The following is a 25,106-nucleotide window of genomic DNA, read 5'->3' on the forward strand; positions in this document are numbered from 1 at the left end:
ATGTAATTTCTACAACCATTACAACATGCAGGATACGTGGTCTGCCAGATAAATATGCACTCTGGTGGCCATGACGGAGACTATAACCCCGCCCACTTGCAGCGTCAGTTGCCGGAGACCCAATTATCCCTCTGTGCTTGGTGTACCATCAAGCTGTGCTTTATGGTGTGGTAGTTATGCTGGTTTCGGTTATCCTTGTTTTTACTGATAGTCGAAAATGGAAATACTAGTATTTTGACCGAACATGATTGATTGAGCTCCTACTTATTCTTATAGATCTTTGCCCCCTTTGCGACCTTTTCATATATATTCCCAACATAAAATGCATTAAAATGTGATAATTGAGGACATTGTATATCACTTGGGCACAAGATTATATGTGAAGAAGAGACACAATCAATAATATAGCAAAAAAATGACAGGAGAAAACTAAAAAGCATTAAAACCACCGAGGACTTAGAAAGGGTGCTTTGAACAGTGGAAAAGCAGAAGATGGAATAAGTGCATAGCCTACTAATGGAAAGAGTACTTTGCAGAAGGGGGCAACTAAATCATTTATGTAGACTCTTTTAAATTTTGAAAAATAAAGTTTTAACGGCATCAGTTTGCGTTCTTTATGGACTGGATAGTATATCAATCCTACAAACATCAGCTTTCAATGAAATTTCACCGCATTCCAAAGCTTAAATGTTTAAATTTTGATATTACCGACGAGAAAACAAATGAGACTCCAGCATGAGAGACGTGAACGACATTAGAAACTACAATATTAACAGAGGAAGTTAAGGAACGACACTGCTTTTCAAAGAGACAAGCTTGGGTTCATGATAGAACAATGTACAATGCAAACGACTTAGTGTTGAGTATAGTCCAATTGCTTTCTACGCAAAATTATCACATAAATCCAACACAAAACATATAAAACCTTGCGTGCTTGTATTCCCAGAATGCTTCAGTATCAAATCAAATATTACAGTAAACTCTCACTAGGACATGTACTCAATGTCTTACCCAGTGCCATAAAATTGCGATTAATTCACAGTCATAAGGATAATTACGTACACTTTGCAATATACTCTTTTGATAATTGCACTTTAATTAATTGCAAAGAGCATTAACTTTCCATAGAGCAATCTTATGCGATAGTAAATTGTTCATTAAATCTTTCGATAAATTGTGTTTTGGAGACCACGACCGTGGTATGATGGACACTATATTATGTTTGGAGATGAATGTTCAAAAGTGATAATTGTTTCATTATCTGCTTCTGCATTGTGTGATGGATGTCTCTCTCTCTGTGGGAGGGGGTAGAGAGGAGGAGGTTGACTTGACGAGGAGGAACAACAATGCCCACCAACAACAACAATGCAACCAACAGTGTGAGATGAAGACGTGCTATGCATACAAGACAGACACTTACTCAATTCCCATTCCCATTGATTGACCCACAGACATCAGTGTGACAGCAGATGTTATTAGCAGAAGAGGAAGAGTGCTGCATTGATCAGAAAACCACAGTGCATTGCGTTCTTCTTGAATACAGAAGATTAAATAAAAGCCAATTAGAGAGAAAAGTGTATTGTATGTATATATATTGCCATAAGATGGTCTCCCCAAAGGTGCTGTGGGGAAGGAAGACTGCTGCTTGTGTCTTCTGCAATCTCTTTGCCCTCTTTGACCCCTTGGACCACTGCTGGAAAGTGATTTGGATTGTATTCAGAATAACTGGTCTACTTGTGACGAGACATTGGGCCTTTGAGTACGACCCTTAGTTTGAGTAGTATTTTGGACCACTTTGGATTACATTTCAAAGAGGCCGTAACGGTGCCTTGAACGAAGGTCCTGTTGATGCCTTGATACAGGAATCATACCAGAAGCATGACACAGCTACTGAGATGACATTGGTGTGTTGATATGTACAAAGGGTGCAGTTTTCCGAAGAGTTTTATTATATTTGTTCTTTCATCCGCAATAAATTTCTTTCGACAGTTTTAATCTACTTATTTTCAGGAGAGACCTTTCATGAGATTCCTTCCACATTTAAGAAAGTTATAGAGAAAGAATGACTCCTGTCACACACCCTACTTAAGGAACATGACTTACGTAAGGCACTGTCATTGAAAGAACGTATATAGTACACAATTACTATTCTGCACAAATAGATTAGATGAAGAAGGAAAATTAAAAGAGAAACCTAGCAAAAACATCTCGACATAACTCCACGGCATTCCATAAAAATTATCCCTCCAAATTATATCACAGTTAAAATCCTTGTGAATAGCAAAATAAATCTCTTTGAGTAATCAACGCGACGCATTCGATGGCATATGCTTTTGCCGAGAGTACAAGGTTTGTATAAGAAGTATTGGGACAATAATTTACATCCATTAAGTTCTTAATTCATCAGACTCTCGGTTTAAAAGCATTGATCGCAATGATACTTAGATCAAAGTAGGATTGACATGACTATTGATGAGGCATTGACCAGGACAGTCCACAAACAGACACACACATGTACACCATTATTATATTGTACTGAAGAATACTGATGTTGTTTGGCTAAAATAGGTCCCCTTCCGCTTATAAACAAGTTGTGCTCACTTCTTTTAATGTCTTTGGGTGACCAACAAAAGACCAGATTCTTAATGAATGTGTCTGCCTACTTCCAAAGAAGAAGACCATCTCTATCCACAAATGGCACCGCTATGATTCCCCAACATCCCCCACTATTACAGTCCCCCTGGCACCATGGCACCACACTTTACAGACCTATATTAATGCAACAATTTCAGAGTGTAAAAATCATTCGCCTTGACCGGGATTCGAACCCAGATCCATCTCAATGTCCCATTGTGTGCTTTAGCCAGTTAAGCTATCGATGCATCCTCTCTTTAAACTCTTAAATTTCCACAGTCCAGGAGGTTAAAGCCAACTTTTAAACAATTAGGCTGCATGGACAAATTCTTCAGAGTCATCCTCTTATATTCTGAAATATTCAGAGTTTAACAGTACGCCTCGATAGCTTAACTGGCTAAAGCAGTCAGACCGGACATCCAAGGGACCAGGATTCGAATCCCGGTCAAGGCAAAATGATTTTTAAACTGAAATTATTGCATTGAAATGCATATTAGCGGATGACTCCGTTAAAACTTACTGTTGCAGTATCTCCCGCAGTTTCTTTGGAGACATATATTATTCCTAAATTCCCTGCATAAAAGAGGTGAAACGACATATTCCTCCCTTTGAGGACACCACCACCACGGGTGTAACACCAACACCACCCTATATTAAGTCAAGCTGTGTGTCTCCTGGTAAATAGAAGCTTGCACAAAGCAGATGTGGTACCCTTAATAAGAGAGAGAGAGAGGGTGTACCCTTATACATATTCTGGTATCCTTATTGCTTACCAGGGAGCCTCCTTCGAGTCGTCGTTGTCAGTTAAAAAAGGCTGCTTGCTGCCAAAATAGTATGTGTCGACGCTCTTAATATAAGGGAAAAGAAGTACTACTTTGATGTGAATATTAAGAGAGTGAGAGGCATTGTGTGCTTAGCATTTGTATATCTAAGCAAAATTAATATACTTTTCCGAACCGAAACCATTTCCCGACACTTTTTATACAAACCATGTTGGCTCGGAGAGAACTCCACTGAAGATGAGGGTGAATTGGACCATATTAACCAAGAACTCATAAAGACATCCTCGGAAAGTTTAAAGCACACTTGACGAGCAGAGAAGCTAACCAATTACATTGCACAGATCACTACATCATGCATGGAATCGCACGGAAATCATTAAATGATGACACTTCTCATCGAATTAATTTCAAAAAGACAATTAAAACTTAAAAAAACAAAAGAGCAATAGACCTAATTGCACATTTCTAATTGCACTAAGGGGGAACTTAGGATATGGGCTATTTACGTTTGCTAAAATGAAGTCTGCACCCGGACGTATCAACATTATGAAGAAAACCAGAGTATTTAATGGAAAAATCATTTCCTTTCGTTGCGAAACAACACCAAAAGCGATAAGCCTACAGGCGTACTCGCTCTAGGGAATTCTGGGAAGTGTCTACCCAGCACTAATAAGGCAATGTACATTTGAACACAATCACCAAACTTATACGAGAGCACACGTGGGTAGGCTGAAAACTGATGCACACACCTTTGAAGACCAAAAACAAAATGACCTTCAGAAGCAATCCGCGTGGCATGTGGAAGTAACATTCCCCCTCCCAACACGCATGCGCAGGTTTGAGGTCGTTACATTATTCATCCAGTGTAGTATTTTGAGAAGCAGATGAAGTATTTGTGACGTGTTCTAGTGTGTGTGCTATATATATGTCAACATGGCGAGTTTAAACAGCGTGACTATTAAAAAATGACCCCTACTGAGATTCAATCGTCGTTTATAAAAGGCTGTTTATGGTAATGTTGCTGTTGATAGGTCTACTGTGAATCCATTGGCAGTCAAATTTCGTGGTTTCGAGTCTGGGAAAAGGCCATAATTGTTGATGTAGAAACACGAACAGTGGACGTCCGAGATTACTGATCCACAGACATATAAACATCGCATACTCGTCTTTGGAGATTTGATTCAAAATCAACGGCGAATCAGTTATCAAAAGCATATATCGCAAATCATATCGGAGTCGAGTTTGTCGTGCTATAAAGGCAGCGTCCTGGCCTAAAACCCTTGTCCACACATCTAGTTTGCAACTGGAGGGGCTATTGCGAAACCTAAGAAAATTAAACTGATTCCACGCCCTCCTTATTCCTCCAATCTTGCACCTTTGCAATTTATTCTGTTTTTCCTTCCTCTCAACTCAAGACAGACATAACTCAAAGGGGTAATAATTATTACACCACGGACAATGATAAGGTGAAGGGGCAGCTGCTAAGTCAAGTGCATTTGAGAAAATTCTTAAGAGTTTCTCAGTGAGTGACGGAATGAATAAAACTTGTCACACATTGTTGGGAGAAATGTACGTAGGCCTTAACGACGGGCGACTGTGTTCGAAAATAAATAATATATGATTTGGAAACTTATAGAATTGTACTTAGAATGTACAATTTTAGGCTCAATCTAGCTATTTGCTTTAGTTTGCGGTCTACAAGCAAGTTCCATTGGTTATCCTCAGCATACCCTCGTACACGTCAATATATATATACATATTTATAAACGAAAAGAGATATGTACAAATGGATATATTATAAACTGCAGTCAGGAGAGGACATTTTTAAGTCTTTTGGGCAGGCTTTAAATCACCGCACCTTTTATCTTTTTCACTTTAAAGACAGTCAAGAACTCAATTTAAACATTCCCCCCCCGGACCGGCACGAAGGCAACCATGTCCAGAAGCCCGAGGGGGTACCATAAAACACTCTTGACTTACACACTATCACCGCCAAAACCAGACAGTGCACAGACAACACAACCGCAACCGAAGTTTAGACCAACCTAATGATCCGGGAACAAAGAACTGTACGGTGGCGGAGGTTCCGGCATTGGCGCACTCGGCATGCCGGATTGTGGTTGTGCCATCGACGTGGGAGGTTGTACTGGATAGGGTAAGGCATTACCCGTACCGGGGCATGGGTATGGTGTCCCTACGTTGCTGGGATAAGCTGTTCCCGGGACCGTAAAGCCAATCGGCAGACCGCTACCTCCTTGTGGCACTGTTTGGTTCAGTTGAGGCTCTGCCGATGGACCCACGGTCATTCCTGGTATCACCGTTGGTTTTGGCACTAGGGGATCACCACCGTTATTAGACATCTGCCCCATGGAACTCAACGGCACTCCCATGTAATCTGTAAGGTGTATAAGACAGATGGAAATTAACGGAAGTACTGATTATTAACTACAAAAATAAATGATTATCCGATTAAGTAATGTTACTTTAAAATATATTGAAACAAAGGTGTCATAAGTAGAATCAAAAATTATCCGTATGACTAAATATAATTATTTATGTATTAAATGGAGATATTAGACAGTTATGGTTTGTTTTTGATGAGCAGAGCATATACAACAACATAATCTCCTTTCAGCTCTATAATAATAATAATAATAATGATAATAAACAATTTTTAATGCTCTGGGAGCAAAGTCCCTTATTATGCTAAAAATTTGCAATTCACTGGTCTTTCTTTATTTATTTATAATTTTTCCTAAATGTCTTTCTGATTCTTTCTTATATTTAAATGTCATAGTTTAATTGAAAAATGTTTAAAAAAAGTATTAGTATTGTGTTTAAAATTCGAAATATTATTGCTAAAAAAATATTCTTCAGAATTTATAATACTGTAATAATTACATTTATTTCTCAGATTATGTAAATGTATTACATCATTATTAACTACAATATTTTAATATAAAATAAAAACTGCATATGGATATCTAAACAAATAATTTCATAATGTTTATTTTCCTAAGGTGATACATTTTCTTAAATTACCCTTCGCACTTCTCACTAAGTACCCTTGGAATCCCCAATGCACTAAGAGGGTTAAACACATGAGTTCTCCATTTCCATACATATATCTATATATATATATATATGTATGTAGGGGTGTTTAAAATTATTTAGCAAAGGAAAGAAACGTTCTCTTTTCTGTATTCAATCAATTTTTTGTTTAAACAAGAGCAGAATTGCAGTTCTACAAGAGGAACACAGAACTATCTGATCAGAAGTGAAAATAGCAATATTTTAAGCTTATACACAGGGTTGGGTAGAATGGACTCCCTAGGTTCAATAAATCGCTGAAAAGGGAACAGGTGGAATAGTGTCGTAGGCTGGAGAAAACAACGCCATTTTTAGTAGTTACCATAGAGTTGTCTGGTGAACATCGAGGATATGTCATAGAAACGTCCTTTAAAAATAATAATAATAATAAACAATAATTTTATTGCTCTGGGAGCAAAGTCCTTTGGAGCAGAATACATGTTACATGAGGTTTTGAAACCTATGGAGTGAAACAGGTTTACATAATGCATAGAATAAGGTAATTAAACCAGTCACAAAACATAATTTAACATCAGTTGAATCAGTATATAGTACAATACATATATACATACATATAACAATAGTTATAATTACCATAGCGTAAATATTTAGCTTGATAGAACAGTAATGAGGTCATTTTGGTAGTGTGGTGGACAGATATATATGAAAACGTTCCTGTTGAATTGGGATGTGTTCCTGGATAATTTTACTTTATTATAGGCAAACAGTTCCATAGTTTGACAGGATGAAATACTGAATGACTTTGCATATATAGCCGTGCGGTAATTGGGAAGATGGAATGTATTTGTAATGCGGTTTGATCTCTTTGTCGTAAGCGAATTGAATATAAAATTTTCATATAAATAAGAAGGGGGGTTTTGATAATTCAGAACTTTAAATAATTGTAAGGCCTTTTGAAGCATTCTCCTCTGATCGAGTTTTAGGCAATTCAACATTTTATAGTAAGGAGTTACACGTTCATATACGCCTTTCCCAGTGATGTTCAATAAGTTCGATACCCTTTTATTTATAATAATGACTGCCTTGCTCCACAAAATAGCCATTGGACTAAAGCTGACATCACTTCTTCATGTCTAGAAAATCTTTGACCAACCGAGCCATTTTATTGAGTTTGCAAATACAGGTAATAATCCGAGGGGGGGCTAAATCTGGCGATTAGGGTGCATGAGGTAGCAATTTAAACTATCATTCATGAATTTTGGCAGTTGCAACAATGGATTTGTTAGCTGGTGATTTGTCTTTATGAAAAGATACTTTCTTCTAGAGCCAAATACGGCCGCTTTTGCTTGATTTCTTCTTTCAAACGTTGCAATAAGTTCTTATAATACTCACTGTTGATAGTTTTTCCTTTTTCAAGATAGCCAATGAAAATTATCTCACGCGCATCCCAAAAAAACTGATTCCATGACCTTAGCTTCGTTTTTACGGTTGGTGACCTAACACCCCCCGCCACACGCCCTTGCGGCGGCTTGCAGGGTATTATGTAGATGTAGATGTAGATGTAGCTGCAGATGAAATGGTCTTCGCCTTCTTTGGAGCCAGTTCTCCCTTTTGAATCCATTGTTTTGATTGTTCCTTTGTCTCGGGTGTGAAGTAATGGACCCATACCTCATCCGTGGTTATGAAACGGCTTAAAAATTCTGCTTAGTTGCCGTGAAACTTTGCTAAACACTCTAAATTGAAACATCACAACACGACACTGATTTTGCTCGAGTGTGAGCAGTCATCTTGCCCACAGCTTTCTCATGTCCAAATATTCAGTTAATATGCGACGTACTGCACTTTTTGAAATGCCCACTATGTCTGCTAGCTCGTGTACTTTCGGTCAACCATCATCCAGTATCACTTTGTGGATTTTCTTCACCGTTTCTGGAGTCGTCACCTCATTTGGTCGACCAATGGGATGATCTCGTCTTGACAGCTCATACGGCCTCGTTTGTAAACTCTGCTACCCAATTGTTTGTTTGTGTATTGTACAATTTGTTTATACAACATTACTGTTGTATATACGAAGGAGCAGACTCACTTCCAGAAGAGTAGAATAATCCAGTTCAGCTTTCACTATATATTGGTTGTTTGGGGGCTGAGAGACCTTTCATTCAATTAATAAAAGTATATTCTATCACATGTAACGAAGACCAATTTTCTCTCTGCATTTTTACAAATTCACTTGTATACGTTCACCATTGATGGCTGCCAAACAAATACTAAACAACGTGGCATCTTCAAACTTGAAACATATGCTTTATATAGATTGCGTCCTTTCTAATGCAGTGATATTTTTCAAAAAACTACTGCTATCTCCAGGTCAGGCTGCGTACTTCTGGGCCTTACCATGTTCTTGGGATGTATTCACCTGCTTCTCCAAACAAAACACAAGACAATATCCAACAAACTACAATAACCAAGTCCCTCATCATCTCTGTATATACATATTCCTCCTTCCTCCATTCATTTTGTATCTAAGACCTACCTACTATCCACCATCCTATTCCTCCTATTCCTATACTTCCACATCTGCCATCGACATTCTCCCCTTTCTATACAAATAAATCACAGTCTTCTTACAACATCCACTATAGCCAATCAATCAATATGCTCTCTCTCTCTGAATATCTCTCTCTCTTTCCCCTCCTCATTATGGAAATTATTTTATTATTATAACTTTTCTATACATCTATGTACATACATACGTATTATTTACATAATCAACTCCTTATGGTAGATTTTAGATGGACAAAACTAACAAATAATTACCTTCTACCTCTCTACATCCTAATCTACAACTCATCCCTCTTCATCTCTGTACATAACCGAGGTATGATCAAAAAATGACAGGACTGATTTCAATAACTTTAGTTTTTATCGACGGATACAGAGCTTAATGGAACTTGTCGCCCTCAGATTACATGCCTTGGCTGACCAAAACACCTTTGCCAACGTTTCTTTCATCTCTCGAACCCTGCCTGGTAAGCTGTCTCGGGGATCCTCTTCAGGTCTGACACACAATTAGTTTTAATGTCCGCAATAGAGTCGAATCGGCACCCTTTCAAAGGTTGATTTTAATTTGGAATCAAAAAAGAAGGCTTTAAGAAACTCTGGGATGGCATTGGCTCGATCCAGGAGTTCCTGACAAATGTCCACACATTTTTGTCTCTGTTCATCAGCCAGCACCAGCGGGACGAATTTTGATGGGATGCTCAAAATGTCTGTCAAATTTGTCTGACAGGATTCAAAACTAATGTCCACTTCCTTGGTTATCTCCCCTAGCAGTTAACCGGCGATTTGCCAGCACCAAATCGTTTACCAATTTGAAATGGTTGTGGTCTATCTAAGTGGAAGGCCACCCTGTTTGCAAATCTTCATATATCCTGAGGTTCTGCCCGATTTGAGACAACTATACCACTCTAAACACAACTGGCTTCAAAAACCATTAAAAATTCTCGTTGTAGCTGTGAATACGAGGAATAAACTTTGATATTGCTTCAAAACTCAAAGAAAAAGGACTAGAAATAATATGTTATAATGTCATCCCCGTCATAACATAAATTAAAACTACAATACTAAACCGTATTCCATTACCAAAGGTTAAATCTTACAAATTATCACACAATTACTCAGGTAATCGCAAATACGTCATCAGTACTTTCGTCTGTACACGTTTCGACAAATTAAAATCGTTTGAGCCCTACGAAGAAGATGCTCGTGAATTCAAAACCAAAATTAATTGTTTTTATCCATCATTGCATGTTAAAGACATCCCTCTTCAATTGTAATTTCTACAACCGTTACAACATGCAGGATACGTGGTCTGCCAGATAAATATGCACTCTGGTGGCCATGACGGAGACTATAACCCCGCCCACTTGCAGCGCTAATTGCCGGAGACCCAATTATCCCTCTGTGCTTGGTGTACCATTGAGCTGTGCTTGAACGATATCAGTCATTGTATTTCAAAATTGCAATCATTACCATAGTAAAAAGAAAGACTTGTACTTTTCCACAGATTTTATTATACGGTACAACGCGTTTCACCGACTTGCGGCATCATCAGGTACAAATTGGCAAAACAGACAGAGCAAGCATATACTACCTTGATCAAAAAGTTCCCGGAATAACCACCGTGTGGCGCTCCCATCGTTCCGATTTGAGTTCTGTTTTTTTTTGTTAAATTGGTACATCTGTTGTTGATATTCCCTTTAAATCTTAGTGTCATAACTTGACATTTGCAAAAGTTACGTAGCCAAGAGTACATCTATCTCTGTGTGTGTTGGCGATTTTTTACAATTTCAGAAATGGATTTAAATTTGCAACAACGAACTTGTATTAAATTTTGCGTAAAAAACGGATTTAGTGGCGCACGGACGTTGGAAATGTTGGAAAAGTGTTTCGGCAACGATTCTCTAAAAAACACGGTCGTTTACCAGTGGCACGAGCGGTTCAGAAGTGGTCGTGAGTCAATCGAAGATGATGAACGCAGTGGCAGACCATCGACATCGAAAGTCGGTGAAAAAATTGATAAAGTAAAAGAAATGTTGGTCAATAACCGCAAATTAACCATCAGAGAAATAGCGGAGGACTTGAACATTGCCTATGGATCCGCCCAAGACATTGTGGTTAATGATTTGGGTTTCCGTCGTGTAGCAGCAAAGTTGGTTCCAAAAGACCTCAATTTCATGCAAAAAAGAGACCGTGTTGACGTCGCAAAAGACATGATTTGCGAGGCTGAATCCGATCCCACATTCATCAAAAGGATCATTACTGGAGACGAGACGTGGGTTTATGAGTACGACACGCAATCCAGACATCAGGCAAGTGAATGGCGTTCACCAAATGAGCCGAGACCAAAAAAACCACGTCGTTTTCAGTCAAAAAAGAAGGCAATGCTGACGGTTTTCATGGATTACAACGGTGTAGTGCATCATGAATTTTTGCCAGAAGGCCAGACAGTAAACAAAGAGTATTATTTGGGCGTTATGAGACGTTTGCGTGAAGCAATTCGCCGAAAGAGACCAGAAATGTGGGCAAAAAACTCGTGGATTTTGCACCATGATAACGCACCGTCGCACAGTGCTATCATTATTCGTAATTTTTTGACGAAAAATGCAACAAATACCATCCAACAGCCACCGAATTCACCTGATTTGGCTCCCTGTGACTTCTTTCTGTTCAATCGAGTTAAAAAACCATTACGGGGAACGCGTTTTAGCAGCCGAGAGGAAGTAATGGAAAAATCGCAGGAAGCACTGATGGACATACCGAAAACCGAATATAAAAAATGTTTCGAGGATTGGATCAAGCGCTGGCATAAGTGTGTTGCAGTCGATGGGGATTACTTTGAAGGGGACAATATAGATTTAGATGAATAAACTTGTATTTTTAATTTTCTGAATAAATTCCGGGAAATTTTTGATCAAGGTAGTATACCCTCAGGACAGAGTGGGGGCGGGGAGGGTTGGAAGGATTTGAGAGGGGTGGGGTGCGTTGATGGATTGTTTTGACCATTTCCAGGCTAGTATCTCGGAGAGGAGTGGGGAGGAGGGGTATGCTCATTACAAAGTGTCGTGTTGGGGTTCGCCAAGTGCCTTCTAATCTCTAATTACTCGAGAGCGTCCATTTTTAATCCTTTTGGGAGTGTGTGTAATATCTCTGGGACAAACTCACTGCTGTGGTCGAATTCTAGTAAATGCTTGGCGAAGAGAGAGTTGTTATTCTGATTTTTGTGACACCTAGCGTGTTCCTTAACTCGTAACTTGATATTCCTGCCGGTCTGACCGACATAAACGCTGTTGCGATCCTCGCATTTCAGTTTATAAATGCCTGATTTGAGAAGGCAATCCTGGGTGTCTTTCCCATTGGCTAAAAGTTTGGAGAGGGTTACGGGTGGGCAGAAGGCTGCTTTGAGTCAGGTGGGTAGGCAGTTGGAAATCCTATATGAAAGATCTCCCAGAAATGGGAACGAGCACCAGTTAAAATCTTTAGATACTGCGGGCTGTGATACGAAAATGCTTTTTATGGCCATTGCTTTTTGTTTTTTCCGCAGTAATGTATCAACTAGTTTGGGGTTGTAACCATTACCAAACCATACGAGTCTTTCCTTTTAGTATGGATATTAAATACTTCCACAAAGTGAAGCCTGGAACAATAGAATATATTTGCAATCATCACCTTCACTGAAGTAGTGATTTCAGTGATGGTTTACAAATATATATCACCATTCCCACCTTCAAGATCTACCCAAAATTATTAACAAAATTAATTCAGACCCCTCTGCTTTATCACTACGGGGTATACAAAAATTTACTGAAAAATAAACCCCATCAAAAGTCTATTATAATCAGATACCATAAACTAGTAGTAGTTTATAGGGGAGGCGACCGGCAGCTAAGGTCATTTGCGCCATAGGGGATGGACAGGAAAGGATGAAGGGTGGAAGGAAACCCGGCGTCGGTATTAGCCTACTCTTTACAAAATGCACCAAGGGGTAATACAGTTTTACGTCCCATCCGACGGACGGCGTACTCACTCAAAGTGCCCTCCACAAAGCACCTCAAGTAGGGATCGAGATACCTCTGAAAAATACTCAACACCGCCGGGATTTGAACCCAGGCCTTCTGGGTGGGAAGCCAGTACGATAGCCACTGCACCATCTCGATGCCCCGGCCATAAACTACATTATAAAATAAGTACTGATGAACTACCACTAAGTACACTCAAGAATCTATCATACCATACCTAAAGTCAGTAAATAATTGAGGTGTAACCATTGATGACACTTTATCTTGGACTGATCATACAATTACTGTCAGTAGGAAAATAAACTAATCCCGATATTCACAAGAGGTTAAAGCAACAGCAGTTAAAACAAGGTCAAAGCACACTTCTTCTCCCTCTTTAAAGACCTACATCTACATCTGCAAAGATGCTTCTTGACAAATTCCAAAGAAACTGCGGGAGATGCCGCAACAGTAACTTTTAACGGAGTCATCCGCTAATGTGCATTTCAATGCAACAATTTCAGAGCGTAAAAATCATTCGCCTTGACTGGGACCAGTCAAGGCGAATGATTTTTACGCTCTGAAATTGTTGCATTGAAAGATGCTTCTTGTTTCCTCTCTTCTCACACCCCATTCCGATTACTGTGATGCGGTATACCAAAACCTTTCAGGCGAACTGAAAACCAAAGTCCAGAGGACCCATAGTTCCTGGGTGCAGTTCATATGGGGTCATAGAAAATACGATCATATTTCCGACTCATATCCTGGTTGAAGTTAGAAGACCGCAGGCATCTACAAGGTCGCACGCAAAAGTGGTGGGACTGATTTTTTCACAAGAATTTTATTGTCGATATACTTACATCGACTTAATAATCTTCAAAGTATGCTCCTTGAGCTGCTACACACTTAGTATAACGTTGCTCCCATTCCCCGTACGCCCGCTGGGAATTTTCTTTGGGGATGCCGTTGATGACCCTCGTCGAAGCCTCTTGAACGGCCTTTATCGAGTCAAAACGTCGTCCCTTGAGCTGTCTTTTCATCAGGGGGAAGAAGAAGAAGTCCGGTGGTGCCAGATCGGGAGAATAGGGCAGGTGCTGCAACGTGGCAACGCCGTATTTGGCCAGGAGCTGTCTGATGACGAGCGCGCCATGGCAAAATTTTCGGCATCATCTTGGCGCACACCTTGCGCATGGCCAAATCCTGTGAAATAATGCGTTGGACGTTGGATGCAGACAGACCCAACTGGTCTGCAATTTCTTCACTGGTTAAGCGTCGGTCTTTGTCCAGCAGTGTCCTCACTCTGTCCACATTCGTGTCGGTTCTTGCCGTCCGGAGCGATGGTCGTCTTCAACGAGCTCCCTACCCTCTTTAAACAACTCGTGCCACTCAAATACTGTGGAACGGCTTAAGGCAGTGTCCCCATAAGCCTGCATGATCATATCGAGGGTCTCAGTTGCCGTCTTCCCGAGTTTCGCACAAAACTTCACGGAATAACGTTGCTCTAAATTAGATTCATTTTGTTTTTCGACGCGGACAAAAAACTTGCTTCACTAAAAACGTTGTCCTCACTCAACGACAGCCCGCAGGCGATTAAGGTTGGTGTCGGTCTGTTGCTAAGAGCCCCCCCCACCTTACCCTGCCAGACAGACCCCCCTCCACCGCTCCATTCGTGCCACAGAAAATCAGTCCTACCACTTTTAGGTGCAACCCTGTACATATTCTTTCAATTCTCTGGAGGATATTTTCAAACCACACACCTAAATATTAACACAAAATTTCCTCCCCATCAGCTCAATCCACGACAGAAATACTAGGGGTAATAATAAACTTCTAGTCCCACATCACTCAGCTGATATACAGATCACTGCTTCTACTTTTTCTTGAGTGATCCAGGTTTGAATCCCAAATAAGGCGAATGATTTCCACACACTGAAATTATTGCATCGAAATAGAATTTTGCATTATTATATTTAATTAATGCTATGTCTCTCATTACTCTTCATGTGTTTTCAACATAATTAAAATTTATTAATGGAAATTTCCCAAAGTATTGCTAATTTCCTAAAAATGAATGACCATCCGATAAGTAATGTTAATTTTAAAAATACTGAAACGCACTGGTGTCGTAACTATCCAAATCATTGTAATTGTCATCAAAAATCATACATATGACCGATTATAATTAGATATTGTACCAGTTATGGTAGGTATGGGATGGACAGAGCATGTACAATCGAGTGGGGTGTATTTACTTGCCTCTCCTAACAAAACGAAAGACAATATCCAACAAACTACAATAACAAAGTCCCTTGTCATCTCTATGTATACATATACCTCCTTCCTCCATTCATTCCCTATCTTAGACATCCCTATCCATCACCCCCTATTCCTCCTATCCCTATATTCCTAGTAGTGTCATTAACCATCTCCCATTTCTGTATCTATATACATCAATATGGTCTTCTAATAACATCCCCAATTGCCATTCAATACGATACGCTCTCTCTCTGAATATATCTTTCTTCCTTTTTCCTCCTTATTCTGATTTCTCCAAAGCAATCCTCTCTCTCCCTCTCTCAACCAATCATCCGTACGCATTATACAGAGCACCACTTCCTTCATTTGTCTGTTTACATTCCTCCTGTCTACTTTTACACCTTCTCTCTCCCTCCACACATTATTATATCAATGAAGTGCACCCTCAATTCTAAGTACATACACCTATCATTTCAATGCAACAATTTCAGAGTGTAAAAATCATTCGCCTTGACTGGGATTCGAACCCAGATCCCTCTCAATATCCGGTCGAGTGCTTTAGCCACTTAAGCTACCGAGGCGTCCTCTTTAACCCTCTTAGTGCGACGGGCCGATATATCGGCTTTCGTATCCCTGGTGAAAAGTGCGGCAGGCCGATATATCGGCTCTTGCGTAGGCTATTGTTTAAATCGCTCTAACTTATGGTATTTTCTTAAATAATTTATGGTTTTTGTGCTCTCGATAGGTTGAATTCCATAGAATTACGTAACTAATTTTTTAATTTTTTATTAGCAATTTTAAATGCTTTTCAAAAAGTATAATTCTTACTATAATTTTTCGTTCAGTTTTGTACATGTCTGGAAACTCTGCCTAATTGTCTGCTCGTTTTTTTTTCTGAATGGTCTTTCCACTATGAAAAGCCACTGAAAGGCTACTAATTAATCTGTGTTCATCTGTAATCTCTTGAATGTGTTGTGGTGTCGTGGTGTTGATATATACCTGCTTATTCAGACTTTGTTCATATGATTCAAATGAGAGCACTGCTTTGTAATCATTTTGGTTTCTCTTGCTGCCCATCCTAAGTAATCAATTGCACCCTGTGTAGTGGATTACATTGTCAGCAGTTCCCTGTGAGTTAGAACTTTGTTTTTTTTCTGCCTTTAGATTGTAAGCTCATTGCCGCAGTCTCAAGGAAAGGGGAAAAGTCCCAATTTGACCAAGGTGAGAACAGCCTTTTCAACAAAATCGAAATACGCAGAGGCTGACAAAAAAATTTGCAATTCACCGGTTTTTCTTTATTTATTCATAATATTTTCTGCATGTCTTTTTCATTCTTTATTATATTTAAATATCGTAGTTTAATTGAAAAATGTTTTTAAAAAAATATTAGTATTGTGTCTAAAAATCGAAATATAATTGCTAAAAAAATATTCTTCAAATTTTTGATTTTTGATTTTCAATTCCATAGATGCAATTAAAGTGGCGGTTATAAGTTAACTTGTAAGGATTGTGGTGCTATACACATACGAGGCCAGACGGGGATATTATTAAAAACACGGGCGTAGGAACACAAACGCTGTTTCAGGAACAGTGACCTCAAGCAATCTCACTTAGCCAAGCATCTGTGGGAATAAAATCATGGGAGGGATTTAACCCTGGAACTCTTACACAAGATGGACAAAGGAATGAGGATGGACCAGTGGCAAGAGCTGGGTATCAGGAAGAATTTGAAAACGGGTCATTTGGTTAACGATTTATCGTTTGAATACCTCTCCCCAATCCTGGAAGTACCCCTTTCCTTCACAAGAACTAGTAAAGGAAGGTCATCCTGTGACTTATCGCAAGATTGAGGCATCTTTGGGGATTAGTATGGCAAGTATCAATAAGATTTGCATGAAAATTTAGCCTTTGAAACTTCATAATTTGACAAAAGCTCAAAAAGATGCCCTTGTGTCAATTGGTGCAAAGAAACGCTCAAGAAATACAATTGCAGTGCATCAAAAGCTGTGTATAACATCTACATATACAGGTGCCGAATCTTGCATCTATGCAAAAAGCCCAAAACAAAACAGCAATCCGCTGTATGGGTCTTCCAAGAGGAGCCAAATCCAACTAAAGTGATTCTTGCCCAAAAGCACATCGAAGCAAATGATCGCCTTTTCTTTCGGAATAACTGGACATGTGGCATCCGTACCATTAGAGAAAGGTAGAACCATGAATTCTGAACGGTACGGGAGAATTTGTTAGGCACCAGAAGTGCTTGTTGGTGAAATACAAAAAGAAGAAGCGAAAACAAAGGACCATTCTTCATCATGACAATTTGGCAAGTTCTCACAGATCTGCAAGCTGAAACAATTACCTATTTGACTGGTCAAAACATCAAATTAAGGGGTAATCTTCCGTACAGCCCTGGTTTAGCACTAAAAGACTTCCTTTTTATTCGGAGTAGGAAAAGTGTTATGAAAATTAGTTTGACTGCATTGCGAAAGTGTGTATTGAAAATCATGGAGATACTTCGAAAAACAATAAATCCATTCTCATACAGTAAATCACTGTATTTTCGTTATTAAGCTGAAAATATAAATAGTAACCTTCATAGCAACAAAAGTCGCCACAAATACATACAGCTATCATCATCCATTGTCTCTTTCTTCAATGACCACATCTCCATAGCCACACATAACATAACCAATGCTCCATACATTAAAGTGTATATTCTACAGAGCCTTTTACCTTAAATATCTCACTAATACTTCCCCTAACGTCTCTCCTGTGTCTCATCCAACAATTCCCTCCTCCTCCTTCAACTGTGTTCTGTAAGCTTCTCTGCCCCTTATACATTAATATATAATGCATTTCTTCTTCTCCTCCATCTAACATCCCCATTAACCCTCTTAATGCGGCAGGCCGATTTATTGGCTTTCGTATCCCTGGCGAAAAGTGCGGTGGGCCGATATATCGGCTCTTACTTAGGCTAGGCCTGTATAGCTGCTTATTCAGACTTAGTTGAGACGATGGAAATGAGAACACTGATTTGTAATCATTTTGGTTTCTCTTGCCGTCCATCCTTTCTAATCAATTGCGCCCTGTGTATTGGATTACATTGTCAGCAGTTCTCTGCGAGTTGGAACTTGGTTTTTTCTGCCTTTAGACTGTAAGCACATTGCCGCAGTCTCAAGGAAAGGGGAAAAGTCCCAATTTGACTCAGTGAGATCAGCCTTTTCAACAAAATCGAACTATGCAGAGGCTGACAAAAAAATTTGCAATTCACTGGTGTTTCTTTATTTATTTATAATATTTTCTACATGTCTTTTTGATTCTTTATTATATTTAAATATCGTAGTGTAATTGAAAAATGTTTTTAAAAAAATATTAGTTTTGTGTTTAAAAATCGAAATTTAATTGCTAAAAAAATATTCTTCAAATTAATGATACTGTAGTAATTACATTTATTATTCAGATGATGTAAATGTATTACATCATTATTAACTACAATATTATATTTTAAAATAAAAAAACTGCATATGGATATCTAAACAAATAACTTCATAATGTTTTTTTTTCTAAGGTGATACATTTTCTTAAATTACCCTTCGCACTTCTCACTAAGTACCCCTGGAATCCCCACCGCACTAAGAGGGTTAATACTTCCACTTTCTCACCATTTTGGTCCAAAACACAACTCTAAGATACGTATTAACTCTTCCTCATGCTCTAGTAGTATTTTCCCTCCTATTATAACTATTAATATAGCCGTTCTCTACCTAAAAAAACCACACAACCTTTGAAAAACAGTCCGTAGCACTTTTCCACTTGATATCAAGTGAAAAAGTACTACAAATACTCAATCATTAAGCTCGAATCCCACCACATCACACCTGAATCCACTCAATTTCCGCATTACCTTTGTTCCAGGAAACATTCACTATGACAACTATCACTTGTGTAACTAATAATTTTACTAGAGTTGAAACAAAGAATTAATATCCTGTAACCAAACATATCACGACCCAGATTAATAATATCTAAGTCATGGTAGTCCAGGGGGTAGAGTGTTGGACTGTTGACTAGACGGCCTGGGTTTGATTCCCCGGCGAACCCCTCAGAACACCAGCAGCTCCACCCAAGCAATGTGATTATTTTTCAGATAGTACCAGATGTCTCCCAGGGAAACCATAACCGGCACAGTGTATCAAGGAACTGGCCCCCTTTATTAATGCTTATAATGTATGAATTTCACACAATGCCGTACAGGGCTTAGGACTGGGTGAACTACGTCATCACCCATAACAAACCAACCTTGGGATTGATTACTGTGTAAAAAGGCTAAGCTAAACATTAAAGTAGGAGGGCAAAAACTAGAGCAGATAGAACAGTTTAATACGTACCTCGGAAGTGTCTTGGATCAATACAGTCAAACTAGTAAGGAGAAGAATTGCACTAGGCAAAGAGGCTTCCACACAAGGAGGAGGGAGTTGATGACGGGGACGTTGAGTAAGGATGTTAAGAAAAGACTGGTAAATAGTTTGATATAGAGCGTAGCTACGTACGGAGCGGAAATGTGGTCATTGAAGCAGGAGGATAGACGTAGAATGGATGCTATTGTGGATATGTGGGTGTGGAGAAGAATGGAGAAGGTGAAATGGACAGAGAAGAAAACAAATGAGGAAGTACTCGGTATGGTGGGCGAAGATAGGGGTTTGCTGGGAGCAATCCTATGGAGGCAGGAAAAGTGGATGAAGGGGGTGTTGACCGGCAGTGGGATGTTGAAGACTGTGATAGAGGGGAAAATGTTAGGCAAACGAGGAAAGGGAAGGAACAGGATAGGGATGTCTTGGATATGGGATGAAGGGAGGAAGAGAGTACTCAGAGATGAAGAGGGACCAGATGTAGACTAGGTTGCTGAATTGTGTTTTGTTGTCAGGAGTCACAAAATATTTATTTGGTAGTTGTGTCCATCCAAAAACTACCTTAACCCATAGTTTAATTAATTATAAAGCAACCATAAACACAGTAATCAACCTGAAGGTTGGTTTGGTATGGGTGATGGTAGAGTTTACTAAGTACTATAAGCCCTATTTACGGCGTGTGAAATTCACACATCAGGGTGTTAAGGGGGGCCAGTTCCTCAATACACTGTGCCGGTTATGGTTTCCCAGGAAGATCTGATACCCGAAAAATCACATAGCTTGGGTGGACCTGCAGGTGCCCAGAGTGCCTTGCCCAGGAATCGAACCCGGGACCCTCCGGTCAGTAGTCCAACACTCTACCCACTGGACTACCACGACCTACTAATTAATAATAATAATATATATGTAGTCAACCTTAAACAAAAAAACAATTAATTAAAACTGTGCACTTTTGCATTAGGTGCCAAAGCAATATCTTTTGCAGTATCTCCATCTTTATAATAAATTACATTACTTTGGTCTTATTTTCGCAAAAACAATATGTATATACACTCGGCTAAATGCACAAGAGTGTGCGAAATCACAAATTTTTAGCACAAAATTAACATTTTAATTTAAAAAATTTCTTCGACCCAACCATTAGACAAACTAAACCCATCTGCATTGTCCGGCCAGTGTCCCTAATACTTGAATGACCGATAGAACAACCCCCTCCACAGCCAAACTCACCACCATTTCCTCCTTGTACTGGATAAACGGAGATTCCTCCTCCGGTCGACTGCTCCTGCCTCTGCTGACGGTTCCTCCGCAGGATAAAACATATGCACACACCAATAGTCACCAAGATGGTCAACGCAAAGACCGAGGAAGTGGCTGCTATGCCGGGCGGCACACCACTTACGTCCTTGGTGGAGGTCGAATGCCCCAGGATGTGAGCTGCGTGGGAAGAAAGGAAATTGATCCGATGAGTAAGCAATCGCAAACGTACCACACAACCATAATATCTTTCGGTCTTTTTTAAGTGGTATTACTATTCAGGGAATATAAATAAAGTCCACAGCTGTGAGAACAACTTGAATACATTACAAATTAAAGAAAAAAACCATAAGTTATAGCGTTTTAAACAATAGCCTACGCAAGAGCCGATATATATCGGCCCGCTGCACTTTTCGCCAGGGACACAAAAGCCAATATATCGGCCCGCCGCACTTTGAGGGTTAAATATGGTAGTTTTATTGAAAAATGTTTAAAAAAAATATATTAGTATTGTGTCTAAAAATCGAAATATTCCTGCTAAAAAAATAATCTTCAAATATTTAATACTGTAATATTTACATTTATTTTTCAGATGATGTAAATGTATTACAAGATTATTAACTACAACATTATATTTCAAAATAAAAAAACTGCATATGGATATCTTAACAAATAACTTCATAATGTTTTTTTTCCTAAGGTGATACATTTTCTTAAATTTCCCTTCGGACATCTCACTAGTACCCCTGGAATCCCCACCCCACTAAGAGGGTTAAATTTCGGAACAAAATGCCAGAACTAGCAGACTCAAGGACTCCTTCCCACGGACATTACGGGATAGCAACTCTAGGGTTACCAAAAGAACCATAAACACAGTAATCAACCCGAAGGTCGGTTTGGTATGGGTGATGGTAGAAATCACCCAGTACTAAGCCCTATACGGCGTGTGAAATTCGCACATCAGGGTATTAAGGGGGGCCACTTGCTTTCCCTGTGCCGGTTATGGTTTCCCAGGAAGACCTGGTACCCAAAAAATCACTTGCTGGGTGAGCTTGGGTGGAGCTGCAGATGCCCAGAGTGCCTTGTCTGGGAATCGAACCCGGGACCCTCTGGTCAACAGTCCAACACTCTACCCACTGGACTACCGCGAACCACTGTAGGGTTACAAATAGAAAAATCTCACCTCGGCAGAGAAACCGAAATACGTTGCCCAAACGCTCCTGGAGATTGGTTGGAATGCATTAGAAGAGAGACAGTTCAATGCTATGGTTTAAATTACTAAATGCATTCAGATCGGCATGTTTCAGCGCTGAGGTCTTGCAAATAATTCGCACTCCAATTAACATTGTTCACTTGGATCACGAATACATAAAATAGTCATAAAACCCCCAGCATGGGCCCTTGCGTTGTCTTGTAGGGTGTTGCGTACGTGACCGGGATGTGTTTTCAATTAGAATTTGGTGCGAATAATTCAATTTTATAACTGAAATAATGAATAGAGGAAATAACTTTGAGATAGGAATGAGTGAAAAAATTAATTTTCATGCAATAAATTGAGGAAATACAGTTATTATAAATCTCTACAGAGCATTACTTATGTTTCCTGTTGTTTCCAGAAATAAGAACTGAATTTGCAGGCTAGTACATGAGAATTTGGTATTCATTAGACGCATTCTTGAGCATTAGTGACAACAAGGTCATTGAAAGTTGCTCCAACGCTCTTTTTAGGCCTCATTTTTATGAAATACATTTACTGTACATTGATCTGACTCATAAAAGTCTGGGGACGCCCAACAGAACGCCACAGATAATGACGCAAGGCCTGGACAACCTTCAATCACCAATGTTGATATTGATAACATTGATCGTGTGTGCAATGGTCCCTTGTCCTTCTTGCCAATCGTCATTATAACCTGTGATCCGAATGACAATAGCTGATGAACTGAATTTAATGAAAATCAACAGGGCAATCATGTCAATGAATGAGTAAAGTATACTCCAATGGTCGTAAAAATTAGTCGCAAATCTCTCGTCACACCAATTGTTGTGTTGGTTTAACGGGAACCACGTCAGGGACCAACCACAACCTCTCGACCAGAATACCCTCTGTGGTGGTTTACTGGGAAATTAATCCGCGTCAGGGACCAACACACAGCCAAACGCACACACTACCCTGACTGAAATCCTTCACGAGGCTGTGAGACCCTGTTAAAGAATTTCAGATGGAGATGGAATCCTTCACGAGGCTGTAGAGTACAGGGTCGCACCCAAAAGTGGTAGGACTGATTTTCTCTGGCGCGAACGGAGCGGTGGAGGGGGGTCTGCCTGGCAGGGTAAGGTGCAGGGGGCTCTTAGCAACAGACCAACACCAACCTCAGTCGCCTGCGAGCTGTCGTTGAGTGAGGACACTGTTTTTAGTGAAGCAAGTTTTTTGTCCGCGTCAAAAAACAAAATGAATCTGAATTTAGAGCAACGTTATTCCGTGAAGTTTTGTGCGAAACTCAGGAAGACGGCAACTGAGACCCCTCGCTATGATCAAGCAGGCTTATGGGGACACTGCCTTAAGCCGTTCCACAGTATTTGAGTGGCACAAGTTGTTTAGAGGGTAGGGAGCTCGTTGAAGACGACCATCGCTCCTGACGGCCGTCGACGGCAAGAACCGACACGAATGTGGACAGAGTGAGGACACTGCTGAACACAGGCCGACGCTTAACCAGTGAAGAAATTGCAGACCAGTTGGGTCTGTCTGCATCCAACGTCCAACGCATTATTTCACAGGATTTGGCCATGCGCAAGGTGTGCGCCAAGATGGTGCTGAAAATTCTGAGTATCGACCGACAGGCAACGGCCAAATACAGCGTTGCCACGTTGCCACACCCGCCCTATTCTCTCGATCTGGTACCACCGGACTTCTTCTTCTTATTCCCCCTGATGAAAAGACAGCTCAAGGGACGACATTTTGACTCGATAAAGGCCGTTCAAGAGGCTTCGACGAGGGTCATCAACGGCATCCCCAAAGAAAATTTCCAGCGGGCGTACGGGGAATGGGAGCAACGTTATACTAAGTGTGTAGCAGCTCAAGGAGCATACTTTGAAGATTATTAAGTAGATGTAAGTATAGCGTCAATAAAATTCTTGTAAAAAAATCAGTCCTACCACTTTTGGGTGCGACCCTGTAGACCCCGTCAAAGATTCCGACGTACTTTGTGACTGGCAGAGACCAATCGCACACACAAGCACTCAAGGAACACACAGTGAATAGGGCCCAACTTCTGGGAGAATCTGGACACAGGTAAAGAGCAATTGATCATTAAGCATTGATCATTAAGCATATTAATCATTTTAAATTTGGGAAACAGATGCCAGAACTCACAGACCCCAAGAATCCTCTGTACCCCGGACAATACGAGAACACAACTTCTGGGTTAGAGATAGCAAAAATCCCACTTCCCACCCACATTAGCGTCTAGGGAATAATTAGTTCTACTCAAATGCATATGCTCTTTCACTAATGTCGAAGGTTTTCTAGTCAAAACCATACCAATATACAAATCAATACCACTGCTAAATCCATACTAATGAGCTTTCTGACACGTAGGGATGTACATCCACTAATATTGAACATTGCTCAGTAGGACGTCCACTCAAGGTGGAACTTCAGAACTTCAGAAATGATTGACGAGATCCACACCTGATATTTTCTGTCAAATCCTAAAGTGCACATCTGCGTTAGAATGGCATTTAATGGATATAGTTCTCATTACAGTATTGCTTGCTCTGCTTTGTCGGTTGTCAAGTTTCTCCTTCCGTTTCTCTCGGTGATGGGGAGACACCGGACAGTGGCCACCTCACTCCGTCCGCTGTCTACCTGTGCCTTACCGCATTACCTGTGTCCGCATTACCTGTGCCTTTGGGGGTGAGACCATTATTTGCATTTAAATGCAATGTGCCATTTCGCCTTTCAATCTATCATTTCTGCGTGACCTGTCTCTTTAAGCTGGACCCCTTGTTGTACCAATGGTTCGGGTTCAATTTTATTCCCTTTTTTTCGCAAAACTAATGAATAATTACTGAAAGGTTAATTTGACCCTTGTTTTGAATTAAGTTTTCCTCCATTATTTATACAAATTTGAACATTTTCTTCAACGTATACATGGAAT

The 25,106-nt window shown here is 39.9% G+C and overlaps 1 protein-coding gene across 1 annotated transcript in view; it reads right to left on the reverse strand.

Annotated features, from left to right (window-relative positions):
- Window positions 1–1,563: 1,563 nt before the first annotated feature.
- The window catches only part of LOC139691706 (uncharacterized), a 62,710-nt gene continuing 39,167 nt past the window's right edge, over window positions 1,564–25,106 (reverse strand). The window contains exons 5-6 of the mRNA XM_071589555.1: window positions 20,920–21,126; window positions 1,564–5,811 (exon numbers count right to left, since the gene is read on the reverse strand). Of these exons, the coding sequence (XP_071445656.1) occupies window positions 5,462–5,811; window positions 20,920–21,126 (557 nt within the window). The 3' untranslated portion in view covers window positions 1,564–5,461. The remainder of the gene's footprint in view (window positions 5,812–20,919; window positions 21,127–25,106) is intronic.

Source organism: Hetaerina americana, unplaced genomic scaffold, assembly GCF_022747635.1.
Source record: "Hetaerina americana unplaced genomic scaffold, ioHetAmer1.1.p SCAF_39, whole genome shotgun sequence".
Taxonomy (NCBI): Eukaryota; Metazoa; Arthropoda; class Insecta; order Odonata; family Calopterygidae; genus Hetaerina; species Hetaerina americana.